Below are 14,609 nucleotides of genomic sequence, written 5' to 3' on the forward strand. Positions count from 1 at the left end.
TTTCATTTTTCTTGTATTGATACTTTTTTCTGAAATTTCTGCTGCTTCTTAGCGCGTTTTTTGAAAGAAGTTTTATCCTTTTCGAATTTAATTATTTGTGTTTTCTTTCAGTATTTTATTTATATTGTTAATATATTACATTGATATTGATGTTAATACTACATTGTTAATATATGTAGCATAGTTAAAATGAGTGATTTTTCAACTAACTTTATAAGATGGAAAATGTTATAAAACATATTAATCCAACCATTCCAATAGGAAATTATTTGTAGCATTAAGTTTAAAATTAAAGTAATTTTCAGTCATTATAATGTTATCATTAACCCACTGACGGTTCTGCTCGTAAAAAGTCGCATTTTAACCTGCAGTCTTCTCTGCATAGCAAAACCGGTTTTCCCATGTTAACTGATAGGGGAACTGTGTGTAGGGGAGAAACATTCTCCCAATTTTGCCCATTTCCTTAACCGCCAGTGGGTTAACTTAAATTTCTATCCATTTTGAGAAATTTACGTCTGACACTGAAATAAAAAATTTCAAATTAATTATGCATATTTCAGAAGGAACTGCATGGAATTTTTTATTCAAATGTCAGCTTCAAATTTCAGTCAAGTTTACATTTAAATTACAAACAAATTCACAGAGTTTAGACAATTCGCAAATTAGTAATAATTTTTTACTTTCGTGCGATTTACATCTGACAGCAAAAATTTAATCCATTTAATTTGAACTTATAATAATCAGTTTTTATAAAACAAATTGTTTGTTGATAGGTTATGATTTACTAAATATTTAATGTAAAAAATTGATGAGTATAAACTTTTGTTTTATAAGATAGTTTTTCTAAGAAATTAATGTTCATTTTTTTCCGACACCATGGAATTGTCCAGATGTAAAAACAATTTACTCATCTAAACACGGAAACCATGTTAGATTGGAACTCTTTATATATTCTAATTTCTAATAAGAAAAAGAAGAAAAAAAATAATAAAATTTAAAGAATTTTATCTAGTTTTTTTTTCTCTATAAAATATGCGACAAGAAATTTGACAATTTTTCATTTACAAATACTGAATATGTCTTAAAATAATAGTGCTAATTTGAAGCAAACAACATTATTTAAACTTTTGATTTATGGTACTGGTTTAAAGAAAATTATATCAATGAATTTTATAAAGAGCACTGTTTGGATAAATACAGTATAAAATGGCTCTATATTGAAATGTAAATAAATATAAAAATTTATTGGTTTCTAATCACCTGGAATTATTTTCTTTTGCTTAATAAAAATATATTAAACAGTACTTACTAAGGTTGTTTTGGGTCATTGCTACATTTTGTGCAAAACTATTTAACAATTAAATATTTTTTTTATTCATTAAAAATTCATTCATTTTTTTATTCTGCAAGCTAAACATATTGTTTCCTCCACATCTATTCAAGATGATATATTAAAAGAATAACATTTTAAATGAAATACTATACTATTATATTGACTAATACACTAATATTGACACTTTTCTCTTGTACTTATACTACACTTTAGGAGGAAGAAAAAACACGCTGACCTGGAAATTTTAAGATTTTTACTGGAGAACCTGGAAAAATCAGGGAAATTTGAAACCTCATTTGAGTGGCCACCCTGTTCTTGTTCACACTAGCCCCTTCTTCCCTATATAATTATAAAATTGATTTTAAAAATACAGTACGTATGGTTGACTGTGTAAAGCTAAGCACAGATGGCGCTAGAAATTAAAATTAGTTGTAAGACTTCCGGGTTACAGTTACGATTTATTTTTGTGCCTAAGATTGAAAAAAATGGGCCTTTCAATATCATTATACTTGTATAGTGTTTGCAATATAAAGCCTTCATTCAATTTAAATTTCAACGAAACAAACAACAAATGAATTCGGAAGACTCAGCAAGCATGCTATGATGCTATACAAAAGATAACAAGCTGTGATATTTTACATTAATGTAGTCTAATAAGGGATAATTCTCAAAACATGACGAACATTACAGTTTATTTCTGTTGTGATAATTTTCTTAAATTCGTTTTAAGCTCACGAATCGCTAGAATTTATAAATTACAGAAAACTCTTAGGAATGGTAAAATTATGTGTAAATTGAAACATAAATCACAATAAAGCTTCCTAGAATATTAAGCCTGTTCACACATCCCCCCATAAGCATGACATAAGCAGAGGAATACACCGGAAGTTTTCTAACTTTCTTCCAGTTTTAATAAGCTTATTATTGTTTACATAGAGTCAAACATCCATATGCTTGCATATATGGCTACCCTCCACACTTTCAGAGAAGAAAGTCAGAAAGAAAAACTGGAAACCCGAGTATAAATCTATCCCCTGCTTTTAGAAAAATCAATTATTTTTTTATGAGAAATTTTTTTAGACATTTAAGTACTAAAAAATCATTTAATTAAAAAAAAATATTTATTCTTTAAAAAGGCCAAAATCCATTAAAGTCTTTCTATATATTTTTTTATAAATTTTTTTGTACCAGTTATTATATTTGTTTAAAATTATCAAAATTAAATTTTTTCTCCCCTTAAAGCAGCATTAAACTAAAACGTTAGCTGATAAGTGTACTGAATACAATTCTTAATTGTTTTTTTTTTATTTAATACTTTTTCTTCTCAGTTGGGCAAGATCGAGTATTTGAAAAAATGCAACCAAAAATTTGCTCCCCAGTGTAATTAATAATTTCACACATAATTTGTGTTGAAGTCAAATAAATTAGTAGTTTTAAAAACTTCTTTGACATTTTTGGTGCCTAAATCACAAGATTAAACATTAATCGAATCATTTTGTTTCAAAAATTGGGAAAGTGTTTTATAGTTACTTTCAAAATGAATTTTCTTTGGGTTGAAGAAAAATGAAAATAAGTTTAGGTCTCTCTATATTGAAAATATGGTTTATTTCAGATATTTTAGTGAAGCTGAAATAGAAATAGCTATAAGGACTTTATTTATCATAACAATGAAAAAGCTGTAGAAATCATGTATATGTTTCTTGCTTTAAGTTGAGATTTTTGTTGTTGTTGTTGTCTTTTACATATATAATTAGAATGAGGACTCTTTATTTTCAGAAAAAGGTCTAGATCATGTTGCAGAAAATATACTTTCCTATCTCGATGCTAAGTCATTATGTGCTGCTGAGCTTGTTTCTAAAGAATGGTACCGAGTGGTATCTGAAGGTATGCTTTGGAAGAAATTGATTGAGCGTAGAGTTCAAACAGATTCGTTATGGAAAGGTTTAGCTGAAAGACGTGAATGGTGAGTTTTAATTTTGTCAAATTAACGTTTGAATTTTTAGACAATAACTTATTTTCTAAAATCATTTTTAGGATAAAGTATTTATTCAAACCTGCTCCTGGTGAACTGCATCCTGATCAATTGTTTTATAGACGCTTATTTCCAAAAATAATTCAAGATATTGAGGTAATCATTATTAAATTTTTTATTGAATAGGGTCGCCACTCCACAGGGAAAATCTGGAAAATACAGGAATTTAAAAATCATCTAAAATGCTGGGAATTTTGAACTTTTCTTTACAAACTGGGAAATTTATTTCTTATTTTTGAATTTAAAAAATGCTGACCTCTCAAATCATAATGTAGCATATGTAAAGATGATAGTGACCTATATTATATTTTTTATTTATTATAGCATTGTTTGTTTTATGTTGATTTGATTTCCCAGCAACTAAAACTAGCATCGCACAAGAGCACAGTACATGTGTGTGTCGTCTTAATATAGGAAAAACACAGGTAAATCCAAATTGTGAGTGGCAATCCTATTGAATGATCATTTTTTGCTGTATTCATTTTTTCACATGAAGTAGTTATAAAAGATTGTTTTCTAAAAAAGATGGATTGATTAGAAATATTTACTTTTTATTTGTATTCTCAATATTTGCCAAAAGCAATTAAATCCCAATTATATGAAAACATATTTTTTTTCCAAATTATATGTCGTAAAGTCAACCCATATAATATTTTATCTTATATTTTCTAAATTTTAATTAGCTCAAAATAATTCTACTATGATCCTTTTTTTTTCTTCGTATGCATTTAACCGGCAGTTTTTAAATACACTGCTTGAAAATTGATAAGGAACAACTGATTTATGCAATACCGTCTTCACGCATGAGCACACCCAGGCAGTGCCCTTGATAATCTTATTTTTTATAAATTGTATTAAAAAAACTAAGAGCAAACAACAATGTCTTTGTTTTTAAAAATAAATGTACTCTATTGTTTAAAGTGTGAATTTTTTTCAGCTAATAATGATTGATTATCTTGCAAAAACTAATAATTTGAATAGTTTATCACAACATTCCAATGAAAACTTTAGGTACTTAGGCAATAAAAGATGTTTTAATAACTATTTAGTTTGACAAAATAATTCATACCTTTTAACTTTTTTTGATTTGTTATACCTTTTAGCTTTTTTTGATTTGTTATACCTTTATGTTTATTTAATTTAATTATTTTAATCAACTTCCATGGTTTCGAAAATAATTTTATTATTTGAAGATTGCAACTAGTTAGCATATAATTTTTTTAAAATTATGCATAGTATAAAACTGCTTTATACAAGTTTTTGAGCTAATCGTAATGTGTTTAAATTTGTTAAAATTATTGTATAGTTTAAAAATGATTTATTTTATGTATGTGAAGTTTTTTAGTTCGTTTTTAAACATTGTGATGTTATAGGGGTCTAAAACATTTTTGTGCCCGGTGGCCCTGCATGCTATTAACACCATGGATTTATGCAAAGTAGCATTCTTGACAGCCAACCAATAGCAGTAAAATCAAGTGTAGAGGAGCATACCTGCCAAGTCTCCTGTTTTTTAACAAAGACTCCTATATTTCACAACTATCTCCTGTTTACCTGTATGTTCTCAAATTTTTCCGTATTTGTTAAAGAAATTAAAACAAAACAAAAAAAATTGGTGATAACATATCCGCCGATGGCAAAAATACTTCTGCTATTGCCAGTACTGCAGTATGTTCAGTGTTAATTATTTAAGTTGAGCTAAGGTGGCTCAGGAGATAGAGCGTTCACCTTCCACTGAGGTGAACCCAGGTTCGAATACCAGCAATGAATGGCTGATACGAATTCCGCATCCGGCTTGCACTGACCCCAGTGCTGGTGTGAAATATCCTCAGTGGTAGACGGATCACAGGTTAGAGTCCCCTAGTTGCCAGGCTAACCATGGGAGGTTTACAAGGTTTTCCTCTCCGTGTAACTCAAATGCCGGTTATTTCCATAAAAAAGTTTTCCACTATAGCAAATTTCTCCCAATACTTAATCCAGGAGTTTCCTTGTCTTCTGGGTTGGGCTCAAAATCTCAAGGCTACGGAGTTGAACAGCAGTAGTCATAAACCCAAAATTGGGTTGGTTAGTAAAATCTCTGTTATTTTATTTCTCCAATGTTGGCAAGTATGGAGGAGTACCCGTTATCTGTATAAAAGGCAGTGCACACAATCTCTTCCTTCATTCGAAAATTTATAATGTTAGGTATTTGACCAAAATAGCACCATAAGTTTCTGAACTTATTTCTGTGAAATCCAGTGTGGTGTTGCAATAGTTAAGTGTGAAATGTTAGCAAGATATTGTTTGAGTTCTTATGATCGTGTGGTCGAGCAGTTAGACTACAAGGATCAGGTCAAAATGTCACCACCATTGCCGCAGTAAAAGGAGCGTCATCTCGCAATTAAAAGAGATTGCTGAAGTTGGAAACGAGTAACTATAGCCTCAAACTATAACCTCAAGAGTAACTATACGTATCCCCAGTAGCGAAAGGGAACAGTAATGTCACTCCTAGTCAGATATCAGTCCTTGCAACAACTATAGTTTGTCTATGATAAGAACTTCCCCGTAGCGAATTCTGAGGCCGTCTGCTGCTATGGAAACAAGAATAGCACATTTCAGGGAGGGTAGCTTCTCTTCACTCTACGACTTTCACAATATACCGACGAAGATTCCCTTTCTCTTCCAAGCCAAGACCTGTCCTAAACAGTGACCCCTCACCCCTACTTGAAATAGTTATATTCTTTATCATAGTCACCACCACAGGTCCTAACTAATTGCTAGGGCCGTTCTTACTTTAGACAAACTATGCCGGTATACACACTTTTCCTAGAATCATCTCACTGCGATAAAATCAAGTTGATTTGCATGTATGGAAACCTGTTCGGTGCATCCCGGTCTCGTTGAGAAAGATTTCATTGGTTAAAGGAAGGTATTGATTAGGGTAACCAGCAGTGGTGCAGAGTGTTCGCTGACAATCTACTGATGACAAGTGATTGTGGCTACCAGATAGTGTGGAGAGAGAGGGGAACATATTGTTCATAACAAGAAGTTCACGAAAGTAATTGGTATGGCCTAGGCATGCATAGAATGGCTGACATCAAGTACCAAACACCATCTCACGTCTTTGAACGAGGTCAGTGGTATTCCAGAGAGATTATTTTTGATCATTTTTTTCCTTTTTAGGGTTGGAGTTAGTTTAGACTTTCTGTTTATGGATTAAAAGCACAGCCACGCAGGTGCACTGAGGTATTAGACACACTAGAAAGTAAAGATATTGACTGTATACAATGCCCTGCATACTCCTCACATCTAAATCCTATAGAGTATGTCTAGGATGCCCTTGGCAGACATATTTCACAAAGAACACGCTCTTGCTGAACTGTAGAAGAGCTGAAAAGTGCCTTGCTTGAGGAGTGGAACAAATAGGACAAGGTCACAAGGACTCTTGGATAGTTTAGTGAACAGTATGATGCAAACAGATGCAAACTACATTATTGTGCGAGGTATTTTTACTGAGGCACTCATTTCTATTTAATTCTGGCAAGAAGACTCATTTTTCGTGGCTGTTTGGAAATCTTCCAGTGTGCATCTTTTTTATTTTTAATTTTATTACTTTTCAATATGTCAATATCTGAGCTATTTTGCATAATGATAAGTACACATTGTCTCTACTAAATATGTACAGTCGGGCTTCTGTTGCACGAGCTTCAATTTTGCGAATTTCTCTATTTTGTGAATTTTTCGTTGAACCAAGAACATTTTGGAAATTTATTTGTAAATTAACTTCGGAATAGCTAAGTGAATTTTCTATTTAACGAATTTTTTTTGTTGAAATCTACTTTCTCAATTTCCCAAAATATTTGAGAAAATTATAAATTTGTTAACACATTCTATAGGGGAAATGACCTTGAATTGATTTTCGCATCCACTTAACTTTAAGAGAAAGCAGTAAAATTTCTTTCCCTTTTTGCTTGCATTTCATACAGGAAATTCAACACCTCTTGAAAAGGGGGAAAGGGTCAAATTCCTTGAGTAGGAAATGAGCAGGGAAGATAGAGGGAATGGGTCTTCAAAGTGTGTGGTCCCTGGTCCTTTATTGACATGTCCCATGACTTATGGTCTCTTTATCCCCACCCCTACCCCCGCTGTTCACTTCCCTTCTAGAAAAACTTTCAACATTCCCCTTTTTCACTTAGTAGAGCCCCATTCCTTGAAGTCGCCTGCTGTTTTTAGATTGCTGATCAGAGTGCTGTTTGTTGATGTTCTTGCGACTGTAAAATGTCGAAGTGAAAGTGCCTGACCATTGAAGAGAAAGGTTTAATTCTTCTAGAGGTGGACAAAGGTGTGAAAAAAAAGATGTTGCTTCAAAATTTGGTATTCCTTCAAACATCTTATCAACGATGATAAGAAACTGTGATAAAATTGTAAACAATGATTTACCGAATCCTTGTTCGAAACGATTAAAAACATGTGTCTATGAAGATGTGAATGAGGCAGTTTTGAAGTTGATACACACAATGCGAGATAGAAAACATTCCGATCTCTGGACATTTAATAACTGAGAAAGCTATTCAATTTGCAAAGACATTAAGACATGATGAATTTCAAGGAAGTAGTAGATGGCTTGATACGTTTAAGAAAAAACAGGGAATTATGGCAAAAGTTATATCTGGTGAAAGTAATGACGTCAATGATAAAGATTGTGAAAGTTGGATTACAGAGACTCTTAATAAAATTTTAAACGACTATAAGCCAGAAAACATTTTTAATACTGATGAGACGGGTTTATTTCAGAATTGTACGAAAAACTCTCTCTACACCTGGAAATAAGCAATCTATGCCAAAGCATAAATATTTGCAAGAAATCATAATAGAAATTTCTAAAGCAGGGAACTATGATGTTACAGATCGTACCATTCGTAAAAATTTTGCTAAAGCTGAACTCTTTGTCTACTAAGAATTTGGAAAGTGTAGAGGAGGATGATGATATTCTTTTATTCTTTTAGAAGAACTTTAAAAAAAATGAGGGTACAGCTAAGAGATAACCACGAAATTAATGATGTACGAATTAATGATTTTCCTTCTCTTGATTCTGAAGCTGAAACCACCGGAACATTAAATGAATCTGATATTTTGGACGGTGTAAAAAATAAAAACAATGCAGCCAAAAATTTTGTGGAAGACGAAGAAGATGAAGACGGAAATGATGAAGAAATTAGCAGACCTTTATATGATAAAATGTTAAAATCATTTGAAACAATTCGACATGGGTTGCAGTTTGAGGAGAATATGCCTGAAGGAATTTTTGGTGCATTACAAAAATGCGAGACCTCTATTATGAGAAAAAACACTTTTTGAAATAAAAACCTCGGGCAAAATTAATGGACTTTATCAGTAGCAATTAAAATTAAGAATGCATGTGATAATCTATGTTTAAAATTACTTTTATAATAAATGCAGCAATAATTCTAATGTATAAAAATTTAGCTTTTTATTCAGTGGATAATGTTTTGCTCTATTTTTATTTTCTTTGCAGATTTCTTTTATAGTTAAATTTTATAAAATAAATAATGGATAATAATTTACAAGATAAAGGTGTATCAATTGCAATTTTAATTATTTCTAGTGTTTATGAATTTAAAACCTGTTTTGTGTTATGTAAGTATTTCAAAAGGTGATTTTCTATTTAACGAATTTTCCATATAAAGAACTTTTTTTCGGGATTTATCGACTTCATTAAATAGAGGTCCTACTGTACTTAGTTTCATTTCATCAATCAACTATTATTAATTATTCTGAAAACTATCTGTTCCTCAGCGCAGTTGTCAAGTACTGTAGAATATCCGTTAGCAATTTTTGTTCTGTTTTCCGAGAAGTAAAATATTTATTTAAACAGGTTGTAAGTTTTGCACTACATTTAGTTGTTATATTAATGGATTCTAATATTTTTGTTTGTAAAGAAACCACAGTACAGTCTCAATTATTCGATTTTTTGCTTTAACCGAGCTATCAAATGTTTCAAGGATTTTTTTTGTTCTAGTTTATTTTTAAACTACCACCGAAAAAATTCTGAATTTTATCTTCCAAACACTAAGGTAAACGAAATCCACCAATTTAATCCAATGAAATCATCCTTAATATCGTCAATAATGAAAATGAATCTAGCGAAGATGGTGAGGACAACGATAATGAAAATCAACATATAAAAGTCTCTCATACAGATGGACTAAAAGCTATCAAAAGTGTTGTTGAATATATTGAACGACAGAAAGAGGCAACACCAGCCTCTTTGTTATTCCTAAAAAAATGTTGAAACATTGCTACAAAAGAGCACCAAAGTAATGTAAAACCAAAAATGATTAAAGAGTTTAAGTAAAAACTCTTTAATTTTCGTAAAGTATACTCTTTAAGTGTTAAGTAAGCTTTTTAATTATAATATGAATTGTAAGTGGTGTGCTCGTATAAATTTTTTATTTGTTAAATATATTTTATACCTACTCTTTTTTTCTTCCTTTTTTATACTCTTCGGTTATCCGAGTTAATCATGGTTCACATTAACTGGAATAATCGGGATTCTAATGCAGAATTGCAGACTTTATTTAATTTCTAATGCATAAATTTTTCAGAGCATAGAAACTAACTGGAGATGTGGAAGGCATAATTTACAAAGGATAAACTGCCGTAGTGAAAATAGTAAAGGTGTCTACTGCTTACAATATGATGATCAGAAAATTGTCAGTGGTCTTCGTGATAATACTATAAAAGTTTGGGATCGTAGTACTTTACAATGTGTTCAAGTTAGTATATTTCTAAATACTATGTAACATATATTTTCTGCTATTAGGAAATTTTTTTTAATGATTTTAAAAACTTGCGGAGTAAATGAGGAGCATAGTGTTCTCTAGTCTACAGTTATCTACATCGTCTCTAAGTCTATGCTGTATTTATCTGTAGCAGTTTTAAAAAGTACTTAAAGGTGCTTAAAATTGTATCTTTCATGCATAAAACATTAATAACTTCTCAACCTTTAGTTCTATAGACATAGCTTGTTTTCATTTATTCATGGGTAATAATATCAATTCAAAACAATACCTTATTTTTATAATTCGGAATATTTTAGTTTCATCCCTCAAATAAGAGCCATTTTGCCATCAATAAAAAAATAAGTATACATTTTTATTAGTCACATAACAAACTAGCCTAAATACCTCTCGCTTTAGCCGGTAGTGATGAGTAATGTTTCTTTCTTTCTTAATATTAAATGTACAAAGATGAGGTTGCAAAAATCAAAATTTTCAATTTATAAAAACATGGAGCCTGGTGGAATTTTTTTCACAATTTTTCTGGAAATCAACATCCAAAAGTTTATCTTAATCACCATTGATTTCTAGTCACTTTTTTGGTTGTAAGCCTTTATAATTTTTCTTCATTTGCATTCTTTTATTGCCCATGTTAAAAACTCATTAACTAGTTTTACATTTGTTTTGTAGGTATTAACTGGACATACTGGCTCTGTTTTATGCCTCCAATATGATGAACAAGTCATTATTAGTGGTTCTAGTGATTCTACTGTTAGGTACAAATTAAGAAATTGTATTATTTAGTGTACTTTTTTTAACATTAATAATGAGTTTTATACATTTAATGTTTGTTGAAATTACTTTAGAGTTTGGGATGTGTCATCTGGTCAAATATTAAACACTTTGATTCATCACTGTGAAGCTGTACTTCATCTCCGTTTCAATAATGGGCTAATGGTGACATGTTCCAAGGTAAGTTATTCTTAAGAATAACTCATAGTTTTCTAACTTTCTGCCTCTTAAACTTAGTTTTACTCTCCGTTTTCTAAGTGCTTTGAGCATTAGTCCTGGTTATTTTCGAACTTTCAGATGCAGGAATTCACAAAAACCAGTTTCTCTTGAATTATTACCTGTGAAAGTACTACTAACTTAGTACAATTTAAATTTAAGTTTAATTTTATGTCAGAGCTCAATGCTTGAATGGTTAATATAACTTTTGATGTTTAACAATTACAGTTGATTCCTGTAGAAATTACAAACTTCTCCAAATTATTCACATTTTCAAACAAAGTAACTGAAAAATTTTATTGTGCCGATAAATATTTCTTTAATATTTCCAAATTGGCGTGTGAAGCTGTAGGTGCAGAAAAGTTTTCTTCTATATATTCTTAGTCATCACTGCTGTCGGGAAGTGATTTTCTTAGTTTTCTTAAATGATACGAACAATGTCATAGTCTGCCAATGCTTCACATGTGCATTTTTGTCTGCAGTAACATGAATGGGTTGGGGTATAGTCTTTACTGGGTGGTCCCTTTCAAGTGATTCTTCTCATGTTCCTTTAATATTTGAAACTTTTTATTTTGAAGATGCAAAAATATTCTTAGATCATTTTATACTTGTAAAGAATGGAAAAATGTTTTGATCCTGAAAAAAAAAAAATGATAATTGTTGCTTATTTTCACCTTCATTAAATTGGATTACGAATTTCGTAAAATTGGTATTTTTAATCCATTGTTTCTATGGAGATTTTAAAAATATTTGTTACATTGAAATTTTTGCTGAAACAGGATTTGACTGTAGTTCTAAACTTCTTAATATCTTTTCCATCACAGAGACACAGGTAATGTATTGGCTATAAACCATTGACAAGTTTATCATCAAACTAATCAAAATTCTTTAGCTTTACTGCTTTTAAAAATTAACAGTGTAGTATTTTAGGTTTTAATTTATTATACCTCAATAATAAACAAAATATAGAAAAAATTTACTTCTTAACTTCATAAAAATAAGCTCAGACAATGTCATCGTCATTATTACAAAATTTTGGTTATGATTACATTATGCTTTACTTCAAATGGGTTGTCAGGCAAATAGGGTTAGATTTTTGATGACAAAAACTGGTTTTTGATATGGCAGTAGGACTGTGTGATGTTAAGATTTCAGCATTGTGATGTATCGTCACTCTAACATGATATTTCGGTGCATTGCAATGTTTCATTACACTAATATTTTGCATTTAGTATTATGTAATTTCGAATTCTTGCACTTTTTGATTGAAAAATTGAGGTAATTATATTAAGTAAATATGAAAATAAATTTAAAAAAAGTGTGAATAACTTGTGCAGGAGATGTGGACAAAATTTCAATCCAAAGGCTTCCTTTTCCACCATCTGATATCAAACCAAAAAATCTCTTGATTATTTTATAATGGCTAATATAATCAAGAAAAAAGTTCCTTAGCAGAAACTAATAATTTTTTTCATGATCATGTAAAGTCTTTGAAAATTATTTTGCATTTTGTTGATGTATATAGTGCTGAAAAATATTTTTTGAGTGCTTAAAATGTACTTAAAAGGTGCTTATTTTTTGTTGAAAGATTTGGCTACGCACCCTGATTTATCTAATTATTTTAGTATACCAAATATAAATTATTAAGAGTTGTTATACTTATCCTTAAGTTTTGATTTGTGATGAAACAAAGAAAAAAAATTTTATACTTACTAAATATTGAAAATAAGTTTTAAAATATAGTGTTTATTTTGTTATTGATATCCATTCAACATCTATATTTTTTTTACCATACATCTGTATATAATCTTGAAATATTAATCCAACATTTTTGAGAAAAATATTATTAAAGAATTATTAAAAATAATTTTGTATATTAAATTATTTTCGTATAAACAGACTTAATAATTATAAGCAAAAACTTTTGATTTGGTTCGAGATGTGTCAAAATATGCACACAAAAAAATAATAAATAAATAATATCAAGAGGGCTAAACTTTCTTCTGGTCACCTGACTAAACTATTTTTTTCCAGATTGTGGTTGCCCCTTATATTTTGATAAATCTAATTCCATCAAAAATAAAGTATGTTTGTTTGCAAAGTGTGCATTTTTATCTTATTTTGTTTAATTATTTTTATTAAACAAATGCCAGCCATTGACTATTATGTCATTAGGCTTTTAGCTCTCCAGTACTTCTTAACAATACAGTCAAGTGCAGAGCACATGTTCAAATGCGGAGCAGTCATGTCTTGTCCGGAGTTACATAAAAGACATTCTGATGAAGTAGCCAGCTTGAGGCGAAATAAATGAGAACGTAGACAATCATGTCCGGTCAAAAGTCTAAACATGGCTATTGCAGTAAATCCGGATTGGAACACTGTGAGTTACACAGAGCACATTCCAGGACTTATCTGTAGCAGCGTGAGATGCCAAACAATGAAATGATTGTTTGAAGATTCTTTTTATTTCAAGTTTAGCGGAATGGAAGGACAGATCTCTACAGGATCTCTGAAGAATATAAGTTCCTTTTTTGGCCAAAAAGTCAACTATTTTGTTTCCTCAAAGACCGCAGTGTGATGGGACCCATTGAAATGCAACACTTCCCTCAATCCTCTTAAGGAGTTCTCTACAGCTCAAAACAAGGGAACTACTATTTTCGGTGTTGCCTGAAGGGCAGAAGTAGAATCTGAAAAAATCCTAGCTTTCTCAGGACAGGCAAGACGAACAGTAAGTTGTTGGAGAGCAACATAGATGGCTTTGAGCTCTCTGTCAAAGTGAGTTCAGGGCCCTATTACCAACTCACCGAAATTTATTTCGCTCGGAAACTACCTTTCATCGGATTGCCAATTTCGTAAAACCCACTTTTCAATAACATGAGCACATCAAAATCGCCATTCCGTACGATTCCGGTGAAATTGAAGTTTGTAGGCGGGACTAACTTTGACCAATTAGAAAATTACTATAATTCTAATTTATTAATCTGGCGACGATATGTTGGTTTTCTCTTCTTCTATGCAAGCTAAAATCGCATTAACTTAGAACAGAAAGCTTAGCAGACTTTTTCTAAATAAATGATCTAAAAATAAGCTTTTAATTAATTGAAGATAATGCAGCATTCTACAAACATTTGTATTAGTTATTTACCTATTCTAGTATTTATAATTAATCATATAATGTGTGTAGAAGCCATCAGAATTCAATATATATATTAATTTACATTCGTGTTGAAATTAGGAAAAATACTGTAATATTTTTCACAACAAAATCAAAAAGTTCAAAGAATAATTATTCTAATCTTTGAAACCAATTTACTGTATATTACTGTACTGTATCACAAGAATTTGGTTTTACCTTTCAAGGACAGGAAATTTTATGCATTCTTCAAACATCAACTCATTAAAAGCAATGGTGACACTTCTTATTGAGTTACTCACACTTGCTTGAGTCATGCTTGCACAT

The 14,609-nt window shown here is 30.6% G+C and overlaps 1 protein-coding gene across 2 annotated transcripts in view; it reads left to right on the forward strand.

The window, feature by feature from the left end:
• The window catches only part of LOC107452997 (F-box/WD repeat-containing protein 1A), a 101,741-nt gene that overhangs the window by 39,075 nt on the left and 48,057 nt on the right, over positions 1–14,609 (forward strand). For both annotated transcript variants that reach the window (XR_006226361.2, XM_016069648.3), the window contains exons 3-7: positions 3,110–3,296; positions 3,368–3,461; positions 9,968–10,138; positions 10,832–10,917; positions 11,008–11,113. Coding sequence is in view for 1 of the 2 variants with exons in the window: in XM_016069648.3 (XP_015925134.1) it covers positions 3,110–3,296; positions 3,368–3,461; positions 9,968–10,138; positions 10,832–10,917; positions 11,008–11,113 (644 nt within the window). In the remaining variant the exon portion in view is untranslated. The remainder of the gene's footprint in view (positions 1–3,109; positions 3,297–3,367; positions 3,462–9,967; positions 10,139–10,831; positions 10,918–11,007; positions 11,114–14,609) is intronic.

The sequence above is a fragment of the Parasteatoda tepidariorum genome, chromosome X1 (assembly GCF_043381705.1).
Source record: "Parasteatoda tepidariorum isolate YZ-2023 chromosome X1, CAS_Ptep_4.0, whole genome shotgun sequence".
Taxonomy (NCBI): domain Eukaryota; kingdom Metazoa; phylum Arthropoda; class Arachnida; order Araneae; family Theridiidae; genus Parasteatoda; species Parasteatoda tepidariorum.